This window comes from Crocodylus porosus, unplaced genomic scaffold (assembly GCF_001723895.1).
Source record: "Crocodylus porosus isolate Cpor-Errol unplaced genomic scaffold, CroPor_comp1, whole genome shotgun sequence".
In the NCBI taxonomy this organism is placed as follows: domain Eukaryota; kingdom Metazoa; phylum Chordata; order Crocodylia; family Crocodylidae; genus Crocodylus; species Crocodylus porosus.
In genome coordinates this window covers 40,447,819-40,461,568 of record NW_017728906.1, presented here as the reverse complement: position 1 = coordinate 40,461,568, position 13,750 = coordinate 40,447,819, and the positions used below count along the sequence as shown (strand labels likewise).

At 40.8% G+C, this 13,750-nt stretch overlaps 1 protein-coding gene across 1 annotated transcript in view; it reads right to left on the bottom strand.

The window, feature by feature from the left end:
• Positions 1-13,750, bottom strand: part of PCP4 (Purkinje cell protein 4) — an 86,159-nt gene that overhangs the window by 44,667 nt on the left and 27,742 nt on the right. The window contains exon 2 of the mRNA XM_019528963.1: positions 8,538-8,589. Coding sequence (XP_019384508.1) covers positions 8,538-8,589 — 52 coding nt within the window. The remainder of the gene's footprint in view (positions 1-8,537; positions 8,590-13,750) is intronic.

The following is a 13,750-nucleotide window of genomic DNA, read 5'->3' as shown; positions in this document are numbered from 1 at the left end:
TTTAGGTTGGATATTAGGAAGAACTACTTCACTGTAAGGGTGGCCAGAGCCTGGAATAGGCTGCCCAGAGATTTCCCGGGAAATCTTTAAGAGCAGACTGGGTAGGCACCTGGCTGGGGTCTTATGACCCCTGCCACCCCCAATGCTCCTTCCTGCCCATGGCAGGGGGTTGGACTAGATGATCTGTCTAGGTCCCTTCCCACTCAGTGATTCTATGATTCTATGATCTCTACTTTTAAATACTTGGAAGGCACTCAGTTATGGGGTTGGTAAGGACCATATAAGTACCTTGACAGATAGCTATGAAGCAGAAGAGTCAGGCATGAGGGTTTCTTCTGTTTCAAAGGTTTCAGTTATCCACAGGATACTTGTGGGGGCTTTAAAGGAAGAATGCTAGACTTATAGTTTAAATTAGGTTTATATTCTAAAACCATTTAAGATTGATTTCGGCTTCTCAAACGCTTTCTTAAATGCTTCATTATTGTTGTTGCTGTTGTTATTGTTATTGTTTGTTTTGTTTTTCCTTAGGGATTTCTGAGTTTAGTTTGCTTTTCTGGTAATGTTGAACCAGATAAGACAGGACTTTTTTATTTTAATGTGATTCAGGAAATATATATATATGTAAAAGATTCATTGGGTAAAACAACTTGCACACATACTTGATATATACTCCTATATTCTTTGTACTAGACAATGTAGTTAACTGATGAAATCATAGTGTATTATAAATGATATATGAACTGAAAACGTCTTTGAAGGTATGAAGAGAAAACAGTGACCAAACCATCACTGATACATTGTTCTAACTGATGCAACTGTTAATGAGGTGCTGGTTAAGAAAACATTTGGAATTGAAAGTTCCCTTATTATTTGATAAAATATTCAGGTGCAATGTAACATAAAAAGCAGTGTAAAGCTAGCCATAAAAGAGAAGAAAGAAACAAGAACAGCATTCTCTGTCCCTAATGCAACTGGAAATGTTTTATTCGTATATTTTGCAGTTTTAGAATCCCTCAAACAGTCAACTCCAGAAAAATCAGATGGTCACTTCATACATGAGTATGTAATTTCAGTACAAAAGGTGTGGATTGTTTTTCATGCATATATAGCAAGATGTGGTTTGAAAGTTTTATAGAAGATCCTTGACTGTTGGACCAACCTGCAGTGGTCCTCTAGCCAGAATTGTAGTTAGGCCTGTCCCTGGAAAGTAGAAACTCTCCTAGGAAGGGATATATAGTTCATGTATAACTTCACCTCCAAAGAAGAAGAGACTGAAAACCATTATATTTATAGGACCATCATTTTACAACTGAAAGACCCTATGTATGTTGAGCTATCAAAGATGGTGCAGGATCCACTTGGACTTTTAGGCCTTTTTTCCCACTAGTCCTCTTGTGTATGACCATTCAGTGTGACAAACATTACATACAGATAAATGTGCTAAAGACTGAGAGACCTTTTCCATACTGATTTAGTCATGGGTTTGTATTTACTTAGTGGCCATACATGTGCCTAAGGACATTGTTTACAGGTGTATTTTTTACACTTTTAAGAAATGGAGTTGGGACATGGAGCCCAATTCTATGCTGAATTATGGTTCTTGCATCCCAACTGAAATCAGTTAGGTTGTGAAGGGTGTAAGATGATTGAGAGTTGGGTCCTTTAGGGCATATGAATCTGAAGTAAAAAGAAGGAGAAAGGTGTACATTATGGACTGAGAGATCACATCCTATTAAGCACCACTTCTGAGAAATCTGTATCAGATGACCCTTGCAAAATACAATGGGGAAGATGTGGCATAGAAGAAAAGCATAACTACAGAGTCACTTCCCTTTGTCATTCTACCTAAATCCCAGAAAAGATGGCATTAATTTGTTTCATGCAGGATCACCTTACTGAACTCATAACTGGTGTTACGGAGTGACAGACCAGAGAAATCAACAGTCTGGAAGTATTTTTACCATGATTCAGCAACTGCTTGTCAGACCTCATGCACCTTTTGCCAAATAAGTCTTGCAAAGTTTCAGCTCAATTTTTAACCTCCCTTGTAACAAAAGGACATGAAAGCAAAGGCTAGACCATTTGAGCACAAAATATTTTAAGAGTGATCTACACGTGACACTGCATCACCGTAGCAATGGAGCAGCTAAAAATAACTGTGGGCCACCAGCACGGCACAATATGGACTGTTACTGTGCTATCATTTAGTTCCTTCAAAAGGAAGTACTAAATGACAGTACAGTAACAACAATGCCATAGGGGCCCTCTGTATCTCAAGCTCTGCTGCATTGCTCAAGGTCTCCCTAAGTCTTTGGTGGTTCAAGCTCTTATGAAATGGACTGCGTTCACTTAGCCATGTGCTAGGTGTCCATTATGGCACCTAACTGGAGAACTGTGATGGATATTTCTATTCTTATCAATATTCGTATCCTGTTCAGGTATAAAACATGATGGCTTCTTTACAGGTTCTATAAAGATTACAAACACCCAGATTTCAGTGATGTCAGACTGCTTTATTACAGTTATGAAAACAGTGTAGCCAAAGACTAAAATAGATACAGTAGAAGGCCTTAATCTGGAATAGAGAAGACTGAGGAGGATTTGATAACAGCCTTCAAATGCCTGAAGGGAGATTATAAAGTAGATAGTGATTGTATCTTCTCTTTGGCTGTAGGGCACAGAACTAGATGCAATGGCCTCGAACGGCAGTAAAGGAAATTGATACATGATGAAGAATTTTCTGACTATGACAACAATCAAACATTGGACAGCTATATAGAGGGGTTGAGCAATCTCCATGTCTGGAAATTTTCAAAAGCATGTTAGATAGGCACTTAGCAGGGATGGTTTGGTCAGGGGTGGTCCTGCCTTGACCAGGGAGCTGGACCAGAAGACTTCATGAGGTCCCTTCCAACCTTATGTTCCTGTGATCCTGTATCTATACAACTCACACCTTGAGTTCATCAAGCAAAATTTCCCTTGTGGCCATGAAGTATTATGACCTTTAGAGAGTATGGGAACCTAGAATAAAGGTCTCCATCATGCCTCTGGATTCCATGAAGCAGATCTCATAGGCTGAATAAGCAAGTACTTAAAAAGGAAGTAGGAAGTGGAAGAAAAGAAAAGCATTTCTTGAGAAGCCTAACTGATCAGCTGAGAATCATGTTCTACCAAGCCAAATGAGCCAACTGATCTATTTTCCTTTTGATTTATCTCCCAGGAAGCCATAGCAATCATCATGTGAAAATGTATTTTGTAATTGTAGAGATATTAAATCTTTGAGGGTAAATCTGGCACATGAAGAAAGTAGCTCAAAAGTACATAAAATAGTAATTTTATCTTGTTTGTTCAAAAGTGGGAATTTTTTTAATAGCAGGAGCTTGTCTATAAATATGAAGACAGAAATCATTGGTTATGATGTGATTATTCCCTTGCAAAATGTGCTAAGTTATAAAGCTGCATAATAACAGCTTTTAAATTATACAAGAAAAGTTCAGGCTAATATGAAGTGAAATGAGCAATGAAAAGTACTGAATATGGAAAATGCTTTCTGACATCACAAGATTTGTGAGAACAAGAAGAGTGTGCACATAGAATGGATAGAGAAAAGCAGAATTTCTTTGTTGCTACATGTCTTCAGGATAGTCAAAAACACCAATGTTTCAAAACTGGGTAAAGCAGAGTATGAATTATACTTTCTTGCCTGATCTGACTGGTGTTTGGCTCATGTGGTATTCATACTATTGAGCCAGGTACAGAAATTACACTTTTACCAGTATAAGTGATTGAAAATGAGTCTGTTCCCATAATAGAACAGAAGTTCAGCAAACATAGACTGGTTTAAAAAAAGGCAGAACCTGGTCTAAGATTTCCCCTCCCACCACCAAAGGGTGAATGTATCTTTGTTTGCTACTGATCTAAAGTATGCTGCTTACCTAAAACTGTATAATTTAAATCAATTTCACCTTGGGATTTCTGAATGTCTGTACCTAGCCTTGGAAGCAAAGACAGTAATAACACTTTTATCTCCCCTCTGGACTTTTTGCTAGTGGGAGCAACTTTAAATTATGATAAGGATACCATTAGGGCTCTGCTAACTGAGATTTTTGAAGAATCAGAATCAGTAGTTTCCCCCTGCCAACTCTGGGAATCCTTCCTTCTTAGCCGTTGCCTCCCACATGTGTGTGTACTAGCTTGGCAGTAGTTTAAACCACATGAAGGCATCTAGGTAATTATGACATACTCCCTAGAGATGCTGGCCTTCTTCAACTCCCAGTCTGTGGGAGCTGCAGCTACTCAGAACTTACATAAACCAAGCCATATTTACTTAGAGGCTTGCATATGGATTTAGGAGCATAACTGTAGGCACCTACATTAAAATTATTAGAAAACATAAAATGGCAATAAAAATGAATTTTTGTGGTGCCTATCTGTAAGTCTGTAGGCTTTTTTTGTCTACCAGGTGCAGTAATTTATTGTAACATTTTACTATCAATAATTTCATTCTAACCCATTCTCCGCTGTGATTGATGTTCCCTGGGGTTTTTTAAGCAGGAATGTTTTACATACTGTCCAAGAAGGCTGCTGCACCTTATCTGAAGCCCACTAAGTCAATGGAAGTTCTTCAATTGACTTCAGTGGCCTTTAGTACAGGACATCAATGAAGACTGTGGCACCATGTTGCTGTCACAGTGAAATAGCCTAAGAATTAAATAATTGGTTTAACTTGGTATGAAACACTGAGCCATACCACAGCTAATTTTCAATCCCAGAAGCAATCAATGGCATCCAGGGCTGATCCTGCTGTCACAGGTTGAAGAGAGTTTCCCTTGTTTTGAAAGGGAGTGAGATGGAAATGGATGGGCTGAATATTAATATTCAGTATTTTTTCTTTGGTAGGACAGAGTATTGAGTCTTGATCAGGAACCCACAGTACTAGTTGCTGTATAAAAATATAGGAAAAGGTGCTGTATATCATATGCCAAACTGTCATGTCAAAGAGATCAACAGGGACATTGCCTTGCAGAAAGCATGTCAGGTGCTCCCAGAAGCTCCATAGAGTACCCAGGTAGCAACAGGGAAGGATTCTCAGGCTCCTTGCTCACATTTGTCATGTATACCAGAGCCATGATCAACTCTTGCTCTGCCCTGGCAAAATAGTTCCTGAAAAACATTGACAGGTAATGCTACTCAGCTCCACTCCTTGCCAAACCTGGAAAGCTGAAACCCATGGTGACTGCTAAGTGGTGATTTAGTGTAAGGGTCAGTGTAAGAGCAGAGAGTAGTGGTGACAGAAAGAAGCAGTAGTGGCAGTGGTGACCAGGTAATACCATCCACTTGTCTTCAACCTAAGCTGGTTGTTCCAACCCACCACCAGAAAACATTTCCAACTTCTGACCTAGTAGCTTTTCTGAAGCCAAACCTTTCCTGCTGCTCTTCAGCAAAAGCCAACAAATAAGATAACTGCTACAAAGTAGTATCAGTTTAATGAAGCATGAGGCTCAGAGTGATATGTCTTCCTGGGAGAAAAAGTGTCTAAAATCTGTGTAAGTGGCCAAAATACTTGCTACTAAGCAACTGATACTAAACAAAGGATGTAAATGGAACATCCTTTGTATGCCTACAGTACATTTAACACAGAGTCTTCTCAGCTATGGAATCCAAATACATTTCCCACAAGCACGGTATCGACATAACTTAACTCACAGCAGAGTCCCAGAGCAGAAACTGCAATGCAACAAATCAACATTCCATTTATTACTAATGAAACACTTGAATATCTTATACCTCCTGTTGACCCAGTTCTGGTTTCCTCCAACAGAGGAAGGAGGGCAATGAAGCTATTAAATGGTACTCTTTGAGTTCTTTTCATAGGATGCCTCTCAGCTGGGCAGTCTTCACCAAAGGACAGTGTTTTCTTCTTTTAAAATGGAAAGTGCCATCTTGACAGAGAAGAGAGCATCAACAGAAATAGATGGTGGGAGCAGCAGCTATAGAAACATACTTAAATGCTGACACTTTCCAGACTTCCAGACAAAGGCATGGTAAGAAGAATTTACAGCATGAGTATATAGAAATACCTACATTTGATTTGTGTAAGTAATCACAGTGTACAACTATGAAGGCAAAATATAGACACATGGGCCCTGATTTCCTTAATATATATATTGTAGTGTGTGTGTGTGTGTGTGTATAAAAATATAAAGGACTTAGTATATCTGTCTGCATTGGCAACACATAGGGGGTGCATGCAGGTGCACATGCACCCCCTGAGATTAGTCATGCACCCCCTGGAAGCGCCAATCGCAAAACCAGAAGTGCCGGCAGAAGTGCACTTCCGGTTTCACTGCCAGCAGTTTCACACTCAGTGAACTGCCGCTGGGGGACCCCCACCCCATCGGTGATCTAGTGCCCACCCCCCACCCCCAGACTTGGGAGGCACCAGTCGCCCATGTCTGTTTGTGTGTCTGTCTGCATGTCTGTCTGTAATGCTCTTGGGCAATGGTGCGTGTGAGAGGGCCATCAGTGATTGGCTGCAGGGAGCTCTGCCTCCTCAGGCAGGGAGGGAGCCACTGCCATCTCTGGCAGAGAGGTGGAAGCCCCACTGCTCCATGGGAGGAGACGGAGGCGGGTGAGCAGGGGGGAGGGAGGGAGCCGCCACCACCTCTTCGGGCAGGGTGAAGGCCCGCTACTCTGCAGCAGGAGGCAGAGGCAGGCAGGCAGGTAAGTGGGCAGGGGGGAGGAGCCGCCAGTGCCACTTCAGGCAGATGGAAGCCCCACTGCTCCATGGGAGGAGACGGAGGCGGGTGAGCAGGGGGGAGGGAGGGAGCCGCCACCACCTCTTCGGGCAGGGTGAAGGCCCGCTACTCTGCAGCAGGAGGCAGAGGCAGGCAGGGGAGAGGGAGCTGCTGTCCCAGAGGCTGGAAAAGGAGGCGGTGGCAGCAGCAGGACTGTTTACATGGCCAGCCCTGAAGGGTGAGCAGGATGGGGGATGGGGCATGGAAACACTCCCCGAAACACTGTGTCATTCATGATGGGCAATTGGCTAGTGTGTGTGTGTGTGTGTGTGTGTGTACATGTGCATGTGTGTGCATGTATGTGTATGTATACATACAGACACACATATATACAGATCTCCTCTGCCTCATTTTGTTTAAAACTGAATTCCACATGGAGGATAGGAGTGTGCCTGACCTTACTGCAGGTATATGGGTCCAGGAAGGTACAACAGATATTTTCCTTTCACCTCTCCTGAAGCTTTTTACCATTTTTTTTTAGATATATGCCACTTCTCTTCACTGTTACATTATACTAAAATATGAAACTGACATCCAATTTGCCTGTATTGTACATAATGTATTGTCAGTATCACACATAAAATCATATGTCTCATTTGACTAGAGAACTTATTTTCTTCGGAATAAACTTCAGTTTTTAGACAAAATTGCCACTGAGAGCTGAGGGAAATTTGCACCACGAAGGCTGCAGGATTTGCGTCTAAGAGTCTGTCTTCACTCTGACAATAGGAATTTTTTTTTCAAGCTGAAGCACAAAGAAAATTAACTCAGAGTGCAGTGAAACAATCAAAAGAAAACTTTTTCCAGTCACTCTAACAATAACCAAAATATTTTCTCTGTCTTCTTTTTACTTAAATTGAGGAAATAAATGACTTTGCTGTCAGTGCAATTCCAGGCTTAATGAATCAAAATGTTAAAACTAGCAAAATGTAATGGGTTACTTTCTTAATTCATGGGGTTTTTTAGCCTATTGTATATAGCAGGAACTGATTTCATTTCACTATAACATTAAGTAAAACAGCAGTGAGGGAAGAGTCACCTCTCCTGAATTAGAAGATAAAACAGAAAAAGAGTTGAATCTTACCTCATGGGCAGAGGTTTTGTTCAAAATAACACCCAAAAGCTGAGACCAAAAGACAACCCTTTTATGAATTCTCTGTACCTCTCAACTATGAAAATAAATGGGTTGAACTTCTATAACAGACGTGCTTATGATTTTTTTTCATTTTTTCTGCTTTCAGTAAGACCATACAGAACAGTTTCTTTCAATTAGAACTGGGCAAGCAACTGGAAACGGGCCATTTTTTTCCCTCTGAATTTAGCCCTTTCCTTGTTCATGAATAACTGCAAGCTGGCAGTGGCCTCAATTGTCAGCTCTGTTATAGCCAGGTCTTGTAAAAAATGTTCCATTTAAACTACTTTTTGCTGGATAGTTGGATTCTGACTAAACAATTTTTAATTTTTTAAAAATGTTTTCTTTTTCTGCACAGAAAAAGTTGCTGCTTCATTGATAACTCTTTGTCTAACAATTGAAAAATCTATGCCTAAAACACTCAGTCTAGAGGTGGAAGGGAGAAGGAAAGTTGATGTAAAAGCAAAACTTTTGATCGGAAAAAAAATCCTATTTCCATCCAGCTCCATTTACACTCAAGCGGCACAAAAAAAACCTGTAAAAGTATTTTGATACAGGGAAACAACTTGCATGCTATTTTCCAAAATGAAATAAAAATCTAATCTTACCATTCTCACCAGATGTCTTGTCTTTTTCATTTGTTGCTCCAGCACCTTGCCTCTGGAAGGGAAGAAGAAGGTATTTGTCCTATGAATTCTAAAGCTTTGCATTCTCCTGCTGGAACTCCATTTGCCAGAGCCTAAGTCTTTCCCCTCCCTCATGTAGCCATTCATCCAGCACAAGGTGGAGTTGACATACTCAAAACTCATAGACTCATCAAAAATAAGGGGTGGAAGGACCTCAGAAACTCATCTAGTCCAACCCCCTGATCAAAGCAGGACCATCATCCCAGCCAAGGCTTTGTCTAGCCATGTTTTAAAAACTTCCAGGAATGGAGCCAGGTCTTAAAAACTTTCACAACCTGTCTGGGTAACCTATCCCAGTGCTTTACTACTCTCCTAGTGAGAAATTTTTTTACTAATATCTAACCTAAACCTCCCTTGCTGCAACTTAAAACCATTGCTCCTTGTTCTGTCATCTGCCACCACTGAGAACAGTCTAGCTCCATCCTCTTTGGAACCCCCTTCAGGTAGTTGAAGGCTGCTATTAAATCCTCTCTCAGTCTTCTCTTCTCTAAACTAAATAAGCCCAGTTCCCTCAGCCTCTCCTCAGGAGTCATGTGCCCCAGCCCTGCTCACCATTTTCATTGACCTCTGCTGGACTCCCTCCAATTTGTTCATATCCTTTCTGTAGTGAGGATCCCAAAACTGGACACAGTACTCCAGATCTGGCCTCACCAGTGCTGAATAGAGAGGAATAATCACTTCCTTTGATCTGCTGGAAACACTCCTACCAATGCAGCCCAGTATGCCATTAGCCTTTTTGGCAACAAGAGCACACTGTTGGCTCAAATTCTTCTTATTGTCCACTGTAACCCCCAGGTACTTTTCTGAAGACTTGCTGCTTAGCCATTTGGTCCCCAGCCTGACTCAGAACAGGAGTCCTAAGGGGCAGCTGTGCAAAAAGACAAGTCACCAAACAAGGTGTGAGTCAGGGAAGACAAACATATCTCAGGGTTGATATAGGTGTACTTGATCTTGCCTCAGTTCAGACAAGATGAACTCTTAGGGCACATCTACACATTACCCTACTGTGATGTTGTTACTGCACTGTGCTTTAGCACTTCTTTTTGGAAGTACTAAAGCACAACACGGTAACCACCTTTACTGGTTATTTTTAGCAGATACTTGCCATAGTGGCACATTATATTGGGGAAGCATGCCCCTATGGTGAAGTAGTTGCTGGTCATGTGTAGACATCCGTGGATGCTACGTCGCCATACTGTGTTGCTAAGGCAATGTAGCATCACGTGTAGATGTGCCCTTAAGGTTCCTTCCAGCTCTGATTCCATGGTCAGAGAAGGCCCACCTTACCCTCTTCATGCTACCACCTATGGCACCAGAAGATAAGGCAGGGATCTTAGAGACTAACTGGTTCAAGGAGGCATGAGCTTTCTTAGGCAACTACCTACTTTACTTTGGGGTCCTTTTAGGCATTAACTGCTCTGTTCATCTTAACTGATCTAATCAATCCCTCCCCACCCCCAAGCACCTCTTTCAGAAGTCAACTCTTCCCTCATACTTTTTCTTTCTATATACATCTTCTCTTTCTGCCAGCCCATTCTTACATCTGATGAAGTAGACTTGCTTATGAAACCTCATGCCTCTCCAAACCAGTCAGTGATACGCTGCCACTCTATCCTGCCTTCTGCCTGACTTCAGACTCAAGTGGCTTCCCACCTCTGCACCTATGGAAATGGAACATTTTATACTTGTTCTTTGGTTAAATTCGGTCAAAAGAATCAGTGACAAGAAGTCATTAGCTTCAGATGGTAATCCAGTGACTTTGTGTAAAAACAGTTACTATTTTAAATCCATTTCCCAGATGTCCTGTGTTCATATTCAGAGGTTGATATTACAACTGGTACTAGCTGGCTTACTTGGTGACAGACTCAAAGACTGGTCCATAACAGAAATTCACCTAGATGTAATTGTATCAATGTGATTATATTACTGGATTTTGGTTTGGGTTGGTTTTTTGGAATTTTTTAATGCAGACTGGACCTCAGTGAGTGCATCTACATGTGATATTAATGCACAATGCAATAAACTCCAGTGCAGTTCATACTGGAACAGCATTTGCATGTGCACCTAATAATGCAGCATATTGAGCTGGGGCAGCACAGCCCCAGCTGGCAGAGGGTTCAGGGGGTCAGCCTGCCGGCCTAGAGCTGCTCCACCCCAGCTCAACGTACTGCAGAGGGGCTGGCTAGGGCATAAGGGTGCTACATTGTGGAGCTAGCTGTCAGGCAATCCAATACTGTAGCACCCTTGTGCCCCAGCCAGCCCAATCACTGTCTATATGTGCATTGTGGTGGAGTAAATAACCACCGTAGGATAGTCCTTGTGTCAGGCTGTACTAGCTTATGGCAGAGTTAATTAGTTTACTTTGGCCTTGTAGGAGAGCATGTGTAGATGGCAATGCTTTACTACAAAGCTAATTAGTCATCTCTGCAGTAAAGTGTCTCATGTAGATGCACCCAGTATGAAAATTAAAATACACTGTCATGCCTACGTATGGAAACTTGGGACATGTCTCCACCTCCTCAGTCTGTGGTAGGGAAAGCCACCATAAAAGTGCACTATCCTCACTCATTCATGCTCTAGATACACCACATACTGAAAGAATGTCATGTCATTGCTTTTTGGCACAGAGCCACAGCATGCTCAGTGAGATTCTAGAGGTGATTATGTGACATTTCTTGATATGTTCTGCACATAGATCAGGAATGATTAGGCCTAGGGTGATTTCACAGAGGTTTTCTCTAGCAATGTGGACATGTCTTCCGAATTTCCATTCTGGCCCATTAAAAAGGTGATGTGTCTAGTGTGGTGAATGTCACATCATGCATTATTATTATTTTTACCACATATTACTATGAAAGAAAAATAATTCATTCTCTAGATTGTGCTGTCTAAAAAACATGAGTACTAAATTCACAGTAAACAAACAAAGCTTCAAATTCAGTTCCATGCAGCCAGTCAATTTAAGCAATAGTCTTAAAGTCAGTAAAACCACTGACTTTCACTAAGAATGCAACTGATATTCACTTAGAATATTTCTGTTTTCCCACAATCACTGCAAACTTAATTGGTAGTATGACTTGTTTGTGACTAGCTAGGATAACAAGTTGAATTTCAGCTGAAAACCAGCCCCTAAAAATTGCTGTTTCTTAATCACACCCCTGTGTTGGTTGCTCATTAGGTTCTGGGGCCACATACAGACATTACACTTTTACCAGTATAAGTGATCAGAAACTGGTCTATACCCATAACAGAACAGAAGTTCAGCACACAAAACTGGTCTATACTTGTAAAAGAACGGAAGTTCAGTGCACACAGACTGGTTTAAAAATGGTGTAATGCAGTCTAAGATTTGCAGCCCTCTCCACCCCCCCATCAAAGTATGAATGTGTGCTCTGTTCAGTACCAATATAAACTAAACCATTTACAGAAAACTGCCTTAGATCAGTTCCACCTCAGGCTTCTTGAATGTCTCTACCTAGCCTGGATACCAGCCCATAGTTTGATTCTACTGGGTGTTTAAAGGGACAATTATAACCTCAATGAAAAGCTTAAATATGACTTTCACTGGAGGATTTGAGAAAAAATCTTCCCAATTTGAAACCAGATCTACCTATTTAACTGCTGCATCAGCCTTATGGCTATGGTAAGTCCCTAGGCTCTAGTTCCAGGTAGGAAAAACACTGATGGGCATGCATAGTTTCAGATTTGTTGGCTCTGCCTCAAACCTCAGGTGTCTCAAAATACTCTGTTCCATAAAACAAGGCCAGCCCCTATGGAACACAGCACCATTGAACATCTCCATATTTTCTGTTTCTCACTAGCACCTCTGTGCCCAGGCATAAGATAAAAGAATTGGTCAATAATTTTGAAGCAGGAGGGGATCCTTAGAGATAAGAAGTTCTCTTAATGTGTTAATTCACTTGAGATTCAGAAATCCATTCAGCAGCCACTTGCTAGCCAAAAATATTAACTTACAATATTAACTTAACCTGCAAGCAACCTCAGGTAATACTGCAAGGTGCAATTGATTATTACTGCCTCCTAGAATGCATAATAGTCAACAGTGCTACTGTTAATGCATTATTTGTAATTAAATCCTCATTTGAAATTAGATCAGTTCAGTGGAAACATACTGGAATCTCTTGAACAATCATAAAATTGCTTGTCAATTAAAATTATAACGTTATTGCTTCTTATTATTATTTAAAAAATAATGTGGGGTTTTGTTCTGCCTTTTTTCCTGAGGGTACATGGATAGATGTAGAATTTTGAAATTGGGGGTTCAGATGGTAAGATGCATCATGACATATAAACCAACACACATTTTTCCCAGTTAAAAATAAACTAGACGTTTTACTAATACACCAGGGACCTAGAGCTGTATTATTCCATTTAAGATTGAAGTAAAAACAAATATAACTTCTTTGGAATACATTAAAATAGCCTGCAGGGCTGTGAAATAGGAGCTTTGTTACCAGGAGCAACTAACAGACAGCAGAACTGCAGAACAAAGGATAGCTTGGTTGGTGGACCATCATAGCCATTAAAAAGAAGAGAGGGTCATTAACGCCTATAGTATAGTTTAGAAGGGATCAGGTAGATGAAAATAAGCCATGAAGTCAACTGACTTCCTCAGCACTGCCTGACTAGAAATGCTTCTGCCACTGCCATGCAGTTGGTTTGAAACTTTGGGTGGATCAGGAATCAAAGGGGGATGCAAGTGCACTCATGCAACCCCTCAGGATCCACCCATGTGAGGGTCTATACCTTGTACTGCCATTCCTGTGCAATCAAATCTATTGTATGATCAAATATTTGAAATAGAAGCAAATGTGTGTCTCATATTGGGGATTAAGGAAAAAATAATAAAGATAATGAATAATTTCTGGCCCCTTTGAAGCCCATGGGACTCTTGTCATACACAATAGTAGGGCCACAATTCTATTCAATGATCATATGAATTTATCTTTCCAGTTATTTCTCAGATTAGTAAACCACAAGATTGATTCCTATTTGTTAACAAAGAAAATGAGCCCTAAATGTCACTTAAGCTTTTGACAACCTTTCCTTCACTGCCCTGTCCATATTCTGCCCTATTTTGCCCTAAAAAAAAAGTATATTGTCTTTGAAGTGAT